Here is an 18878-nt window from a genome sequence, read left to right as displayed (position 1 = left end):
ACACTATTATTTTCCCCAACTACTTCAGAGTTTTAAGGATACCTAATCAATTTTTACAGCCCCATCATTCATTCAACAATAGATAGATAGGTAAAATACCAATAGACAGATAAAAAGTAACAAGTGCTATCAATCTGCTTTAAGAATAATATGTTGGGGCAGCTAGGTGGCGTGGTAGATAGAGCTCTGGCCTTGGAGTCAGGAGGATGTGAGTCCAAATCCAGTCTCAGACACATGACACTTACTAGCTATGTCACCCTGGGCAAGTCACTTAACCGCAATTGATACAAAAAAAAAAAAAAAAAAACATGGTGTAGGCTGGGATTCTTATAATGAAGCCACTGTGCAGATTTTCACAATCTAGCCAATAGCCCAAAGATGCTCAGATTCCTTAAGAATCTAGCTAATATGGCAAATCTTCAATAAACCTTATTTTTGGCTGAAAGAAGGCTTGGGTTGAATTTTTTCGGGCAGGACCTGCGTGTTATGATTTTGGGATTCCGGGACCCCTAACCTTTAGACCTCATCATATGGTTTCCTGACTGGGAAACTGCCTAACCCCGAGTTCATCTCCAGCCAAGACTGAAAGGTATGTAAGCCTCCCCTCCCTCCTTTCTTGCTCTGCAGTTAGGGTCGTTCTCCAAGCATTGAGGCTTGGAGATGCTTTTCGAGGAGACAGTTACTAGGCTGTCTCTCACTCAGCCTGACGCTCTCAGGCTCTTGGTCTACTGGGTTGGTTCAAGACCATGGACCTGGGTACACCTTCCGCAGCATAGAGGACAAGGACGGATGCCCTATCTGGAAGTGTATGCTCAGTTCTGTTAATTTCCTTGGCACTAGAGAATTGGGGAAAACTGCAGTTGCTTTTTGGTTCCCTGAGGCTTACTTACTCCCTTTCCTCTGCACTTCTGAATCCTCCTTCATGGAGATTACAGGGAAAGTTAGAATAGCTAAAAATACGTTGGCAGATTCTGGTTTTGTGATTGATCATTAAGGAGTTTTGAAACACCGTACAACCTAGTCACTCCCTTCCCTTGAGTCAAGAGGGTATCTGTTAACCCCTGTCATAGGAGAAGAGAATTTCACCCTTTACCCCTCACCTTTGATTTCGCCCTATCTGGGAAAGGAAGGGGGGAGGGGCAGCAGCTACATTGTGGGCTCCCCTGGCAATGCTCTTGTGCCCTAGGGGCAACCTTTACCTGAAAGCATCACCTAGGTTCAGCACATTCTGCTCAAGGTAAGGAAGCTGGCCTCTGAACTTGGATAAGCACGCTCTTCTTAAAGTTTTAGTTTTAACTGTTAATGATGAGATGTTGATTCTCTGTGTAAAGTAACTTGGAAACATATTTGACAAAACTGAAGCCATCTGATTGGTAATGGGTTTCTTTCAAGTTTCAAATTGATGAACTTTTTGTATCAGTTATGTCAAGCAACTTCTCATAATTTGCTTACCACTAAAATAGTTTGGCTATTGTTGGTTATTGTTTTAATGTGTAAACTAGCCAAAAAGCTTGTTTGGGTTATGTATGGCTTGCTGAGAATTCGCAAGTGTATAGAAATCTCTAATGACTGGCTTTTTACACCAGGACAAATTTAAGTTTGAGATGTAAATCCTGGAAAAGTTTTTCCTAAGCTGTGATTGGTAAAACTTGCTGTTTGAGGTAAAAACTCACAGGATTTTATTTTGAGTTGTCTGATGGATCATAATTGATCGATAATCAATAATCCACCATTTGAGAGAAATGCCATAAGTTACTCAGAGAAGGTGATACTGGTGGGAAGTCAGCATTGGGAAAAACTGAGAGGACAATTTTAGCCTCAGTCTAAGATGGGATCCTCCTGGCTCCGTTTCCCCATTATGTTCCTTTGAAATGGAATGTTACCCACCTGGCTATTCCTGAGTCTGGCTATGAGGTGGATTTGATACTGCATGGTTGGAAAATTGAATTATCTGAATCCAAACAGAGCTAAGGATGTTTTATTCTCTCAAAGTTGGGCCCTAAATCTAGTCCCCACTTTGTATTTGGGCCCTGCAGTTTTTTCCATCAGATTTATGTCTCCCAGACTATGGGCCATTCACCTACAGTTGGCAGCAAACAGCGAGTACCAGCCAATGTCCCCACATCGTTCCCTGGATGCAGTCTGTGCTTGGTTCCAGTCAACCTCCTCTTTGGGACCCCCTTGAGGCAGGAACAGTTCTACCCCCCTTGCCAGCAGGAAGCCGTTTCAGAAGCTGAGACCTTCACCCCTTACTCCAAAAGAATTTGAGTCCCATTTGTTTGAGGGGGGAATGATGAGGTTGAGATCTGGGCCCCAGAAAGGAAAAACCCTGGACTTTCTCACATGGCCAAATCTCTGGTGTTTGCCTATAATCCCATCAACTGGCCTTTTATTGTGGCTACACTCAATCTCCATTGTCTTACCTCCTTATGGCCCCTGGCCATTTCCCACACCTAATCCTAGCTAGGCTCCATTGTCCAGGTCCCAGAAATTCTGTTCACCCCAGCTTACTGGCCACTCCCATCCAGATCTCTTTAGGCCCCTCTTCCCATCACCCCAAACTACTTGGCCACTCCTAGATCTCTCCCACAGGCTTTCTGTATATAAGGTCCATCTTGTCTCCATTAAGACGCTGGGATTCTTATAATCTAGTCACTGCTTAGATTCTTATCATCTAGCCACTGCTCAGATTCTTAAAATCTAGCCAATAGCTTACTAATGTTCAGACTCCTTAAGAGTCTGCCCAATATGACGGATGTTCTAATAAACCTTGTATTTGGCTGGAAAAAAAAAAAAGAATAACATGTTGGACACAGTAGATGCTTTAATAAGCAGGGACGTGACAGTTAATGTTTAACTAAAGGCTCCCCCTTCCAAAATTATGCACAACATACTTTTGCATCTAATCTCCATTATTAACATTTTCTTTATCATTTTTTTAAGCCCAGATAATCAACAAGCCAATAACTCAAGTCCTGATTTATAGTGTTTGCCAATTCCCAAGGTGTAAATGCTCAAATTGAAAATTTAACACTCATGAGTAGGTATGAGCCAACTCAGCACTCTAAGCATCTGGTGAATAAATATAAAGTGAATCAAATTGGGTTTTGCTTGGAAGTGATCTGTTTTATAATCTTACCCGGCTCTTTTCTTTTTTGTGTTCTTGGTGAAGGGCTTGAACTCTAGAAGTCCACTTACTTTCCTGCAAGACAATTAAAGAACATCAAGGCTGTAATATTGCCATCTGCCTTAAAAAAAAACAAAACAAAAACAAAAACAAAAACATTCACAATGCAAGGTTTTCTTTTTAGCAGATAGCTATGAAATCAAATTATGTGTTAATTTTGTCTGAAGCATATATGATAAAACAAAAAATACATCTGCTTGTCATAGATTCTACCTATCATAGAGCTGAGACTGAAACTCCAAGGTTATCTACTCCATCTCCTTACTTCAAAGGGTATACATATAGCTTCCCATGACATAATTGAGAACATTGGTAAATAACTTTATTCCAATTCAGAGAACAGTGTTATCTGGTAAGACTTTACCCTGTGATATACCTTTCTAATTTCTCAGTCTTCCTTAATCCTAGTGCCTTCCCTATGAGACTGTCTTCAGTTTATCCTGTATATATCTTGTTTGTAGAGAGCAGAGGTCTACACATATGTATATAAGCCATATGTGGCCTCGAGGCCACCGGTTCCCCACCCCTGGCATAGAGTTTTTTGCATGTTGCCTTCCCCAGGACACTGTGAGCTCCATGAGAACACGGTCTTTTTTGCCTTTCTTTGTATCTACAGGCAACTAAGTGATGCATTGGAAATAGAGCACTGGACTTGAGTTCAAGTCTGGCCTCAGATACTTAACTAGCTATGTGATCCTAGGCAAATCACTTTTATCTTCTGTCTTTCTCAGTTTCCTCATCTTTAAAATGGGAATAATAATGGTGCCTACCTCCCAGGGTTGTTGAGAGGATTAAATGTAACAATAATTATAACATATTAAGTGCTATCTAAATGTTAGCTATTATTATTATAACACCTAACTCACAGGTTTATGCTGAGGATCAAATGAGATAATATTTGTAAAGTGCCTAGCTCCACCGCCTGGAACGTATTAGGTACTTTAAAATGCTCATTTCCTCTCCCCCCTACACCCTGCCCAGTGCTTAGCATAATGACTGGCACACAGTAGGCACTTAATGCTTTCTGATTTGACTTGACTATAATTCATTCAACAAACTTTTATTAAGTATCTGCTATATTCAAGCACTATGCTCAGAATAGGTGATACACATAATAAATATTATGCAGTCCCTTCCCTCAAGGAGCAATATTCTACTAGAGAAGACATAACATGTTTACCTCTTCTCAGCATAATTAATATAAGTTGAGGTGTGCTAAGGTTGAAATAAACATCCTAGATAACAGAAGTGCTGAGAGAGGTGGGAGGTAGGGATGGAGTTTGGGAAGATATTAAGCAGAGAGTTTTGGAACAGTTAATATAGGGAGTGTCAAGCCCCATTTGAGATCAGGTAACATAAGTTCCACAAATATTACATTAGCTGTACAATGACCATTTCCTAAAGAAAATCCACATTTTAAGTTTCGTTAGGTCAATGCCATTTAATTCTCTTAATATATCATTTATATTATTTTTCTGTATTATAAGATAACATTTTTATTTTTAGGAAAGAAAATATATAGAGTGGATAAGAATAAATTAGTTTTAAAAAATAAAAATGGGAATTTTTTTCATTTAATTTAGACTTAAAATTTTTCATTTCAAGTGAATCTGGTGAAAAATACAATTTATACAATTATAATTTAAGATATTAAAAAGTTCAAAATTATAATATGACAAGGATAATAATTTTTAGCTATATACTATTAGAAACAATGTGTTCATGAAACGTTAAAAGAGGTTTAATATAAAATTGGTCATGGTAGTTTTCTTAAGAACTGCTTGAAATGACAAAATATAAGAGTTGACTGAGATTCACTGCTCCAAGATATCAGCAATCAATTTCAGAACGAAGGCTGAACAAAAGATTTCCTAATAAGGTTTAAAAGGAAGTTAACAGTAATAAACGGGATGAAGTCATTTAATATGCAGAGCCAAGAGAAGAATACAGGGGATCCCAAAAGGCTCAGTACAGTGAAAACTGTACTAAAGCTTTGGGGGACACACTTTCTGCACAATGACTACAAAAATGTAAAGGAAAACAACTCTGAAAGACACCAATACTCAGATCAATGCAATGAACTCCAGAGGGACCATGATGAAACTTTCTTCTGTCCTCTCAGTAAAGAGGTGGCTTGCTACAGGCAAGGAATAAGGCATGTTTTCAGGCATGGTGAATGTAACTGTTTTGCTTAATTGTCCTTTTTTGTCATTAGGAAGAATTCTGCTGGGAAAATGTTTTCTGAAAAATTAGAGTAACTTACTGTTAACAGGAATTATAATAATAATTGCTAGCATTTATATATGACTTTGAGGTTTGCAAAGCACCTTAATAACACATTATTTCATTTGATCATCAACAACCATCAACAGCCCTGTAAGGTATGTACTATTTTCCTATTTGATAGAGTAGGAAATTAAGGTAGAGGTTAGGTGACCTGCCTGGGGTCACATAGCTAGGAAATGTCTTAGGCCAAATTTAAAATCAGGTTTTCCTGACTCCTAACCTAGTGTTTTAGGCACTTTGGTGCCACCTAGTGTTTTTTAAAAGTGTCAATAAACTTTTTTAAAAGCAGGACAAATGAAATGATCATTTAGTTTTTGACAGCTAGTATGTTTTCCCATGTATGTAGAAAAAAAAAATGTTCGTTTAGATTAATTCATTTTAAGCTGAGAAACTGTTAGACCTTCCAAAGTCTGAAAACTTTTTCCAGCCTATGAATTATATATACACATATATATATACACACACATATTGCATACATACACATATATATGTATACACATACATATATACACATCCTGTGCACTTTTTTATTGGTAAAACATGCTTTAATCTCACACCTCATAGAGCCCTGTCTAGCACTCATGTGTGTGTGTGTGTGTGTGTGTGTGTGTATACACATATGTCCAGTTTGCACAGATAAAGCCACTAACCAACCAATTAAGTCATTTAATTTCTTGGGAGTCTCAGTTTTCCCATTTCTAAATGGCAGAGGCCAAGCTAGGTGATCACTAAGATCCCTTCAACTCCAAATTTCTATAATTTTAAAATTTCTCTAAAAATTTTGTCAAATGTATATCCAGGCTATATCAAACAATAAAAACAAACTTTTTGTAGAAAAAAAAAATAGTTTGATCTTCTAGTAATTTCAACTGAGATTTCTCTAAATTAACTTATATAATAATTAACTACTAAACATCTACCATAAATTTTGCATATATTATGGAACAAGACACCAAAGAATTAGTTAACTAGTTAAAAATGATGGAAGGATATTGAATCTACAAATTATGGAAATTACAAAAAACACAGAATAACATAAACATCCAACAATAAGCATCACTCTACAATCTGCCTAATTTTATATACCTTTGCACAAGATGAAAGAAGATGGACAATAATTACATGGGATGAAAAAGGAGAGGTGAACTATGATCTGTAACCATGAAGGATGGGTCATAGAACTGAAAGGGACTTTATGGGTTATCTAGTTCAATTCCATCATTTTGCAGATGAAAAAACTGAAGCTCAGGCGGGGCAAATGATTTGCCCAACATCTCATGGTGCCTGAGAGGTCACGGTATCTGAGAAAGGATTTAAACTCAGGTTTTCTGATTCCAAACACAGTGCTGTTGCCGTGTCAAGGAGATCACAGACCTGCCCAAGTACTGAGAAAGTCTTGCATAAAATACCCACCTGATTATCAAGAAGCTGCATCACATTTTGGAAATCCTGTGGATACTGAGGTCTTTCCTCTTTAGCCTCCTGAGCATCTTTTAATGTACCTATATTTGATTTTATCTGCATATTGGACTTCTGTATCTCCAACAATTGCTATAAAAAGAAAATAATTTTAAAATACATGTAATGTATTAATCAATGCTCATACTTCTGCAATATTTATAATTAAATGTTAAATTTGGAAAAACATGGCAGTTTTTTAATATTTCTATTATGGATGATAACGAAAATTGGCCACTGGGCATTTAGTTTCCAGGCATATAGCTAGAACACCTGGAATCCCAGTTAAGGAGGGACATTAGAACACAGAATCCCACCCAAAATACAAATCCCTTCTTTTATGATGAGGAGCTTGTCCAGCCTCTGCTTGAACACCTCCACTATAAAACAGGCTCATGATGAGCCTACTGGGTCCAGTGGATCTAGTAACACTAAGGAGCACAATGGGAAAAATGAACGTCCTCCCTCTTTCCAAAATGTACTGGTTTCATACCACGTATCTATCCTCGCTTCCACGTCAGAAGAACGGATTCCTATATAAAATCTGAAGGTTACAACAAGCTGGGGATACTCTCAAACTCCAATAGTGCCAACCAATCAATGTGAATTAACTGCCTAATGAATGCTTAAGACTGTATTGGTGCCTTAAAGACTGCCACTCAAATGCTTTAACAGTCTAGCTGAGGAAGCATGAATAACTTCCATGGAACATGAAATGACTGAAGAATGAGGCAAGGAAGATGTGATTAAGCCTAAATGGCAGAGTGTGAAACCTACTAATATAATAGGAGGTAAAAGAAGAGAAAAATTCTTATGAGCTAACATAGCAGAGAGAAGTTTCATCATTCAGATGGGACTTGAGCTGAGCCTTTGAGGATATGGACAGGTCAAGGAGAGGAAGAGATTAAAGGTCAGGGACACTATTAAAGAAAACCACATAGGGAGGAATTAACATGGTCTACATAAGGAGTAGTAAAGAATCTAGCCTTAATGAAATGGGGGGAGGGTGGAGAAATGGTGAAAGAGTATGCTACAAATACAAATTTAAAGAGTAGTAGACAATGCTTATAGTAATCTACTGTTTGATAAACTCAAAGACTCCAGATTCTGGGATAAGAATTCACTATTTAACAAAAACTGCTGGGAAAACTGGAAAATGGTATGGCAGAAACTGGGCATAGACCAACATCTTACAACAACAAAATGGGTACATGATTTAGATATAAAGGCTGATACTATAAGCAAACTAGGAGAGTAAAGAATAGTTTACCTGTCAGATTTATGGAGAATGGAAGAATTTATGCCAAACAAGAGATAAAGAACATTATATAATGCAAAATGGATAATTTTGATTACATTAAATTGAAAAGTTTTTGCACCAACAAAGCCAATGCAACCAAGATTAGAAGGGAAACAGAAAACTGGGAAACAATTTTTACAGCCAGTGTCTCTGATAAAGGCCTCATTTCTAAAATACATGGAAAACTGAGTCAAACTTATAAGAACACAAGTCGTTCCCCAATTGATAAATGGTCAAAGGATATGAACAAGCAGTTTTCAGATGAAGAAATTAAAGCTATCTATAATCATATGAAAAAATGCTCTAAATCACTATTGATTAGACAAATGCAAATTAAAACAACTCTGAGGTGCCACATTACACCTATCAGATTGGCTAACATGACAAAACAGAAAAATGATAAACACTGAAGAAGATATGGGAAAATTGGAACACTAATGCATTGCTGGTGGAGTTGTGAACTGATCTAACCATTCCAGAGAGCAATTTGGAACTATGCCCAAAGGGTTATAAAACTGTGCATACCCTTTGACCCAGCAATATCACTTCCAGGGCTGTATCCCAAAGAGATTATACAAATGGGAAAAGGACCCACATGTACAAAAATATTTATAGCAGCTATTTTTGTGTGGCCAAGATTTGGAAATTAAGAGGATGCCCATCAATTGGGGAATGGCTGAACAAGTTGTGGTATATGAATGTAATGGAACACTATTGTACTAGTAGAAATGATGAGCAGACAGACTTCAGAAAAAACTGGAAACACTTAAATGAACTAATGGTGAGTGAAGCAAACAGAACCAGGAGAAATGGTGTACACAGTAACAGCCACATAGTGCAATGACTAACTTTGACAGACTTAGCTCTTCTCAGCAATGCAAGGATATAAGACAACTCTGGAAGATTCATGATGGAAAATGCTATCCACATCCAGAGAAAGAACTGAAGTACTGAATCTGAGTCTGAATGCAGATCGAAGCATACTATTTGCTCTCTTTTTTGTTGTTGTTTTGTTTTTTTCTTCTTTCTAGTGGTTCCTCCCACTGGTTCTAATTCTTCTTTACAACATGACTAATGTGAAGATATGTTTAATATAAATGTATATGTAGAGCTTACATCAGATTGCATGTTGTCTTGGATGGGGGGAGAGGAGGGAAGGATGAGAAAATTTAAAACTTAAAATCTTAGAGAAGTAAATGTTGAAAACTAAAAATTAATTAATTTTTTTTAAAAAAGAGTAGTGGGAAATACGTCTTAATTGACAAATATTCAAATTGAGTGGGTTAGTCTATGAGACATCCTCTTTGAGATACCATAATAAGTAGAAAAGAAACAAGGGGATATACACTAATGACCAGGTCAGTACGGTTGGTAAAAACCACTCTTGAGAAAAGAATGCTTGAGATTTTCATATATAAAAGCAGGATATCAAGGACAAAGCTACCGTGGCTACCAACTAAACTAGAAAGAAATGGAACCCCCCCCTCAAGATGTCAGAATAAAACAGGAAATACCAGGCTATCCAAAATTCTCCCACAAACAAAGGAAAATATCACCTCAAAGTAAACTTTGAGGGGCAGACATAATAAAAAGTGGGGGTAAAGCAGTTATCCTCTTAGGACAACTTGAGAGAACCTTAAGAAAGAGGTTTATGCATGACAGCACATGTATAAACTATATCAAACTGCCTACCATTTTCAGAAGTGCGGAGGGGAGGGAAGGAGAAAAATTTGGAACTCAAAATTTTGTAAAAATGAATGCTAAAAATTTTCTTGACATGTAACTGGGGAAAAAATTAATTCTATTAAAAAATACAAGACCTTTTAAAGCAGGGTCTTTTAACCCTTTCTGTGTCATAGATCCACTGGGAAGTCTATGGAGTCCACAGAATAATTTCTTTAAAAATTCACAGTTGAAAGAAATGCTAGATTTCAGTTAGATACTAGTAAAAATAAATATGTACTTTTTTCCCATCCAAACTCATGGACCCCCAGAAATCTATGACTCCAAGTCAAGAACTTTATAAAAGTAGAAGCGTTAAGGCATTACACAAAATTAAAAATCCATGAATATTCAAACAACAGCTATAATTTTAAAACTCGAGAATAATTGCATTTAGTAATCTATACTTACATATTCTAATGCTGAATTCTTAGAAGTTAATTCTTTAAATTCCTTCATAAACATCTCTTTTACTTTCTCCATTTCATCAATTAATTTCTCTTTTTCTTCCTCTTTCCATCTATCAAATGACTTCAGAATTTCTTCCTCTTTTGATTTCTGGATTTCATATTCCTGAAATTAGTTTAATATATGGCATTCATGGTTCTGACATGTAGCAAATGCAAGATTCTTTTAAAAAATAAATAGAATAGTCTGATGCAATTATTACCTATAACTGGTTATTTTATATATATATATGTATATATATATACACACACACATACACATATACATACATACATACATATATATTACATATATAAAAGCAAAGATTGTAGCTGTGTAGTTTCTTAGCCTGGTTTGCAAAATTAAAAATTGTTACACCATAATTAAGAGCTCCAACTTTCCATGTACATATCATCTTTTTTTATGGCTCTCAAAATACGAAAGTTTTCAGGACTCCGTAGTCTTGAATCTTATGATCCATGCATGGCTATCATGGCACTATCTACTGAAGGTATTTGGTCAACATCAAATATGACAACATGAAGATTTTTTGCATAAGATATCTAGAATTCCTAATGAGAGCAAAGTTTTTAACCTAACATTTTGTGTTTTCTCCATCTTAGATACTTTCTAGCACTTATAATGTATTTTAACAAACGTGGAGGTAAGAGACAAAATCACAGCATATATTTAGATCAATAAAACTGTGTACTATTTGGAGATTGGGGAAAACAATAGATAACAAGAAACCTAAGGGCACTCAAATTTATCTAGAAAAACCCAAACTGGTAAGACATGAATAAAACCAACAGAGAACTATTAATAAAGACCAAGTAAACACTTTGCCATTATCAGTGGAGACAAGGCATTGAGGGGCCAATTTATCGTTGCTATTGTTGTTTTTACATGGAATAAGCTATTCTACATCAGTGGTGTCAAACTCACTTAGAAACGGATCCTTGCAAGCAGCATAGTGACTCAGAAAATCACAAAGTGACATTATGTTTATTGCATTTTTATTTATTTTGTTAAGCATTTCCCAATTACATTTTTATCTGGTTCAGGCCCCACGTGGGTGTTATGGGCTCAGAGTTTGACACTTCTATTCCTCACAAAACATAAAGGAACAGCTCCGTCATTGAGCCTTCATGAAAACAAGGCAAGTATTTCCTGACAAAAGCTACAGAGGACGAGGTGCTAGATGGAGGTGGCAGAAGGGAGATAAGCATATACTGCCAAGCCCTGGGAATCCCTCCGTCTCCTGTTCATGGCACAGATCACGGCGTCATGGATTTGTAATTGGAAGAAACCTTAAAGAATATCTCAACAACTCATCTTACAAGTGGAAGAAGCAGTCTCTAAATCCCGATCTTCTCACTCCATCTCCAACGCCTCTTTCCGTGGGACCATGGTGCCTTCCCATCATGGTGAGGTGCACTGAGTTTTAATACACAAATCATCAAAATCCGGTACAGTACCTTAGAAAATCTGACCACATGAGCCTGCTGCTCGGCCTCCAGCTGAGACTTGGTGAGCTGTAATTGCTCTTTCAGCAGGTCGATCTCATTCTGCAGCCTGTCAGTTTGTGCCTTCTTCCTAAACTCTGTTTCAGGGAAAGTAAGTTTGTAATATTTTTTTTAAAATACCAAATAACTGAAAATATATTAGATCTGGTCCTGTCTGTGGAAAAGGAATCAACTGCTGTCATTTGGGAGGTGTATTTAATTATTTCAGGTTAGATAGGTTTGTTTTTGTGATTTAGTACTTATGGAGTCCACATTACATCAGGCACTGAAAGGGCTTTTTTCTCCTTTTAATACAGGATCTCAATCACTGGGATCAATGGCATACTAAGGGCTTGGCTGAAATATCAACTCATGAATGGTGACCTGGTAAATAGTAGTTAGGATAAGAGAACATTCACAGCCACCCCAGCCCCATGGTATTTAATACCTTGGCCTCTTCACAGAGATTCCTTTCCTAGGACCAGAGGCCAAGGTCATTGTTTCCACCAGCAGAAGAAAAGGTTTCTTTCTGCTACTAGACTGCAGCTTCTGCCACCAGCATCCATCTGGTTATCATAGTACTCTTCCTTTCTGTGGGAATTCTGTGGAAAATTCTGTGCCAGAATGACCAATAGCTATTTGTTAGAAATGCTAAGATTACTTATGCTGAATATGTCAGAAATTAATTTTTAAAAAGAGGTAAATGGGGAAGGGAAGGACCAGATTGATGTGTATACATATATGTGCATAGACATACATATGTACATACACATATATGTGTACATATATATATATATACACACACACACATACACACACACACAGACAAATGGGCAAGGGAAGGACCAGACGAGTATGTGTATGTAAGCACACATATATACACATATATATGTGTATGTATATATATGTGTGTGTATATATATATGTAAGCATATATATATGCATTATATATATTTGTGTCTACAGAAATGAATACCAGTGCATGTGTGTGGTGGACATGCAAAGTGTGGAAACCAAAGTGGAAAATCAGAATATCAAAGCTGCACTGAAAGATTTTATTCAGAAGTAAGGCTGATTGATATCTCTTTGAAATGAATGCATCAATAGTTTAATGTATCTGTGATTTAATCAGTGTGGATGGCTACACCACAGATGCAGACTGAAATACCTGCATGCCTGTTTGTCCTAAGTAGCTTTTGCCCATTTGTTTGCAAAAATTCTCTAGAGGGGCTTTACTCCACGAAGTGGAAGACTTTCCTTAAATATGTAGGGGGGATGTAAATATGTATCACTTGTTCTGAGTTTCATTTCTTCCATGTCTGCTGCACTTACATTTTCAGCCATATATATTGCTGACAATGTCTTTTTGCCACTTTCCCTGGGTAAGGCATGGTTGGTAATATGTTGCAGCCCACCTACCTTGACCATACAAATTATACTCGGAGAAGCAAATAAAAGAATTAACAGAGCTAGTTTCATTATGTGCCCAAAGGCAAGAGGAAATGATGTTTCGCAGGGCACTTGGTCATCTCACCTTACAATATAAGGAAAATAATCACCATGATGACTGCAGTTTATCAAGAGAGTATGAGAAAGAATAATGTTGATGTTTAAGGTTTATAAGTGCTTCTCTTACAAAGATCCTATAAGAGAGATATGTCAAATATTATTATCCCCAATTTTTATAAATGAATAAAATGAGACCCAGAGAAGTCGTAAGTCAGATGACTTGCCCAAGATCACGGGGCTAATAAGTGTCAGATCTAGAATTCAAACTCACGTCTTCTGACACCAACACCTCCACTCCATATCTCACTACCTTTTCATAAGAAACTAACCCTTGAAGGAGAGTATCATACTGGAATAATTCTAATAGCAATGAATTAAGATATTTAATACTTTCACTATTTTGGTTTTCTATATATACTGCCAAACTGCTTTAAAAGGCAAATAATAATATTTACTTGGTTTATATAACGTGATTTTTAACACTGTGTTGTAGTATATAAAATAAATCTACTTGAAACAAGAATAAACTCACTGAGGAACACTTGGAGTTTGTGTTCTTCGCCACAAAACGAGACATTTGAATATGCCTAAATTTTCAAGTAATTAGAGGCATCATAACAAACAAAACTGTTGGGAGGCTATTAGCATCCTAGTTCATCTGAAAATGTCAATTCTACTTGACAAAGAGGTCAGAGATGAAGCTGAGATGAAATAAAATGTATAACTTCCAAAATAAGTAGAAGCATAAAATTATATATCAAGTAGGGATTACAGTAAACTGAAAAACTTTTGCACAAACAAAATAAATTCAGCTGGGATAAGTGAAGTAGTTGACTGGGAAAAAGCCATGCATTAACTATTTCTGATAAAGATATGATATCCAAGATACGTAAGAAACTAACACAAATATATAGCCAAAAGCCGCTCTCCAAAGGAATCAGGGGTCCAAGGACGTGAATAAACCATGATTAAAAAAGGAACTGCAAACTATTAACAACGATGTGAAATCTGCTCAAAATCACAAAAACTAAGAGCACAACATATCAGACAACTCTAAGATTTCACCTTACACTCTGCAAATAGGCAATGATGAAAAAAAGCTGGCAACTGTCAATGTTGGAAGCATTATGTAAAGGCAAGCACACTGTTGGTGGAGCTGTGAACTGATCCCGCCATTCTGGAAAGTAATTTGGAATTCTGCTAAGAAAGTGACAAAAGATTCTTTGATCCAGAGATCCAGCTGCTCAAAATACATTCCAAGAGGTCAATAAAAATAAAAAAGGAAGGTCTTACATGCACCAAAATATTTACTGTTGTTATTGTTGTTCAGTCATTTCTCAGTTCTGTCTGACTCTGTGACCTCATTTGGGGTCTTCTCGGCAAAGATATTGAAATGGTTTGCTGTTTCCTTCTCCAGCTCATTTGACAGATAAGAAACTGAGGCAAAAAGGGCTAAATGACTTGCTCAGGGTCACACAGCTATTAAGTGTCTGAAGCCAGATTTGAGTCTTCCTGACTCCAGGCCCAACACTCTAACCATTGTACCACCTAGCTGCCAAAATGTTTATAGTAGTACTTTTTGTAATAACAAAGTAGAAACAAAAGAACTGAAGAATGTCTAAACAAATTATGATACATAATGCAGGGGTTTTTAACTCGAGATCCACGTGCTGGTTTAAAAAAATTTTTTTATAACTGTATTTCAATATAATTAGTTCCCTTTGTAATCCTATGTATTTAAAATTTATATATATATATATGTGTGTATATATTTTATACATAAAGATATGTGTATTTATATATAATATATTGGCAAAGATACTGAAGTGGTTTGCCATTTCCTTCTCCAGCTCATTTTAAAGATGAGGCAAACAGGATTAAGTGACTGGCCCAGGGTCACACAGCTAGTAAGTGTCTGAGGCCAGATCTGAACTCAAGACGATGAATCTTTCTGACTTCAGGCCTGGCCCTCTATCCAATATGCCACCTAGCTATCCTTCCTTGAGGGGAAGGACTATTTTAATCTTTCTCTGTATCCTCGGTGCTTAATACAATGCCATTGTGCCAAAAGTAAATATTTAATAATTTGTTGATTGATTGACATTTTACTTTTAAAAACCTAAAATTTATAACAAATCTTTACATGATCAATCTGACCAAATGTCACATGTACAACTGTGAAAACAGTCTAATACTCGTGAAGCTGTTGGGCATAAATCAGTTGAGCTACAAGTTTCAGGCACAGTCACATCTTGGTTTCCTTTTAATTTGCTGTATCCAAAGCTAAACACCAATCTTGAATGTGGTGTGGTAGAATATACACTAAGCTAAAAAAAGTCAGAAGACCTGGGTTTGAGTCGCCAGCAGAGAAAGACTCGAACTAAGCAAGCTTCCAGACATGAAGCAATAGGTCTACAACCCAGTTCCAGACATAAGCAGGGTATAAGGTCAAAGAGCAGACCACCGTGCTCCCTGCCTCCCCAGACAGCTAGATGAGCTATAGATGCTATTGTCTGCAGCAGCCAATAGATTCCAAGGAACCATCTTCCACGTGAAGCCTTTCCTGACTCCCACCTATAGTTAGTACTCTCTCTCCCAAACTATCTTGCACTTGACTACTTTGTATATATTTGTATTTCTTCATTTTATATTTACACTGTACGTATTTACATATGTACTTGTCTTCCTAAATAAGATATCAGCTCATTGGAAGTACAGATTGTTTCATTCTTTGTAACTGTATCCTCAGTGCCTAGAGTAGTTCTGACATGTAGTAGGTGTGTAACAAATACTCACTGATTGACTCATCACAAATAGACCAGAATGAGACTGCAAATTGTGGGCAAAGCCAGTCGTCTAGCAGCGCATCCAGAAAGGGATGTGGTATGTACAAGATCATCAATTCTGGCATTTAGTACAGCAACAAGATCACATTCAGAAGCAAAAGATCCAAATAGAAAGGATATGAATCTCTCAATATACCAGGATAAAAATTAATTAGGGCTGGTCCAGTGACACATGTCCATAATCCCTCCTTCAGGGAACACTGAGGTTGATGGGTTTCTTGAGCTTGGGAATTTTGACTTGCAGTAAGGTTATAATGCAATTGGGTGTCCACATGAAGTCTGACACCAACATGATGAAACCATTAGCAGAGGGCCACCAGGCTGCCTAAGGAGAAGCAAATGGGCCCATGTTGGAAACAGAGTAGGTCAAAGCTCCCATGTCTAAAAATATTGGGATTAATCCCAGGAGTGGCCACTGCTCTACCACCTGGGTAATAAAGGGATACCTACTCTCAAAAATATTCTTTATAATTAGAAGGGGGTGAACTTGAGAGGAATAAGAGTAGAACAAAATGGAAGATGACCATTTTGGAAGGAAGAAGTCAAAATAAAAAGGAGCAAGAAGATGTGAGAGAATAGAGAAGTAGAAATCTAAAATCCATTCCACAAGCAAGAAGACACTTTAAGTTTCAGAAGTAACTGATCCCAACTAATTTTAATTTCATAAAATGAAATAGGCCAATTCCACTGTGAAAATTACCCAGAATCTTTCAAAGATACAGTCTGACTAACTGAAACAGCATTAACACCATATCAAAACAATTTCTTTTCAATGAAAAAAATCAATTTAATCATCTTGTGTCATGTAAATAAAATAACCAGATGTCTTACTGAAATTTCCTGCTTCTCATTCAAAGTCCTCCTGAAAAGGAAAAAATTACTTCTTTCTCTTTCATAGCATAAGAATCTGATATGAACCTTTTAATAAAGTTGATACGGCTGAGAAATAGTAAGAATAGTGTTGATCTATTGAAACCTATTTAATGTAATTAACTTAATCATATTTACAGAAACCTGAAAGACACATTAAGTTCTAAAATCAAAGCACTTGCGAATATAAGAGAACCTTGTGACTGAAGATCCTTTCTGGGGAAATGATGAATATAGAAAGTTATTGAAATAATTCAATTTAATTCATTTCAACAAGCATTTTAAGTCGCACTTGTGATAAATTAAATCTGATGTAAACATTGATACTGTAAACACATTTTTTCCACGAGTATTCATTCATCAGGAGGACACAGTAATATGAAAAGCATTTTGTAATGCCGTAATGTAGTGTCACCTCAGCCCTAATTCATTTTTATCATGTCTTTTCTGGACCATTTAGTACATCTTTTTCCTGATTCTTCAGTGGTCATACAGTGTTGTCCCACTGATTTATTTTTTCCAGTGAGGAGGGACAGGGAATACTTTTCTTGTTTCACAACTCTCTGTGGCATAACATCTATTAGGGATCCAAGAAATGAGATATTTGGAGAGGGGCTGTTAAGATTTCTCATCCTCCAGGGCCTAACACAATTACATAAGCAGAAGGACAAGCCAAGTGCTTTCACATTTTTGCTCTCTTTCTGCTGTATCATCTTACCCTCTAATGTCCCATCTTACAGATTCATTACTTTATACCAGAAAACGTGGGCTTATGAAGAAGAGTTAATTCTCTTACACAACCTAATACTGGGTTACATCTTGGTACTTTAAATACATTTTTATGATCTCACCTCTGACATTTATGAGTTCCATGATCATGGACAAGGCATTGAATGTTGCCAAGCCTCAAAGCAAATTCCTAAAACTACAAAATTACAGATGGGTTGTGAACTGCACCAGGGAAGGGAGTCACTACATTAATGAAATCACATCTGAGGTATTCGTGATCATGATGAGATTTTTTAAAAAGAGGTTACTATTACAGGGCAGGTAGGTGGCTCAGTGGATAGAGTGCTGGACTTGGGAGTCAGGAAGACTCATCTTCCTGAGTTCATATCCGGCCTCAGACATTTACTATCTATGTGACCCTGGTCAAGTCACTGAACCCTGTTTGTCTCAGTTTCCTCATTTGTAAAATAAGCTGGAGAAGGAAATGGCAAATCACTCTAGTATATTAGCCAAGAAAACCCCAAATGGGGTCACAGAGTGTTAGACATGAGTGAAAAACGACAGAATAAAAATTACTATTGTTTGAAGAAAGAGATAAATTTAAGAGAAATTCTGCTTCATATTTCTCTACCACATTTCCCTAATTTATGAGCTAAGTCCAACTATCCCATAATAATTTATAATGTGAGTTATAGAAGAATGATCTTCTACTCAAAAAAAAGAAGAAAAAATGTTATTTGGTAGTGAGGAGAGAAAGAAAAAGGTGAAGAATTAAGTTTTTTAAAATTCCAACAATAGTCTTTATTACTTAGAATGATTATCACGACTTTAGGAAAGGAAAGGAAAGGAAAACAATTTCAATAAACCAGTTATGTGCTTGAGTCACAGACAGACATAGATCTTCAGGCACATAACAGTAGTACTATTTTATCTCCTTTGAGAATAGTTGAGCCCTGTACTGCATACACTACATTTCAAAGTAAAAGGGAAAAGTAATCACACAGGTGATAACCTTCACT

At 36.7% G+C, this 18878-nt stretch overlaps 1 protein-coding gene across 2 annotated transcripts in view; it reads right to left on the bottom strand.

Moving 5' to 3' along the window:
- DZIP1 (DAZ interacting zinc finger protein 1) overlaps positions 1 to 18878 on the bottom strand; it is an 89428-nt gene that overhangs the window by 49518 nt on the left and 21032 nt on the right. For both annotated transcript variants that reach the window (XM_027855669.1, XM_027855670.1), the window contains exons 4-7: positions 11879 to 12003; positions 10365 to 10526; positions 6887 to 7024; positions 3140 to 3202 (exon numbers count right to left, since the gene is read on the bottom strand). In XM_027855669.1, the coding sequence (XP_027711470.1) occupies positions 3140 to 3202; positions 6887 to 7024; positions 10365 to 10526; positions 11879 to 12003 (488 nt within the window). The remainder of the gene's footprint in view (positions 1 to 3139; positions 3203 to 6886; positions 7025 to 10364; positions 10527 to 11878; positions 12004 to 18878) is intronic.

This window comes from Vombatus ursinus, unplaced genomic scaffold (assembly GCF_900497805.2).
Source record: "Vombatus ursinus unplaced genomic scaffold, bare-nosed wombat genome assembly UNPS02011014.1, whole genome shotgun sequence".
NCBI lineage: Eukaryota > Metazoa > Chordata > Mammalia > Diprotodontia > Vombatidae > Vombatus > Vombatus ursinus.
The sequence above is the reverse complement of the archived record's forward strand: the minus strand, read 5'-3'. Positions and strand labels throughout refer to the sequence as shown.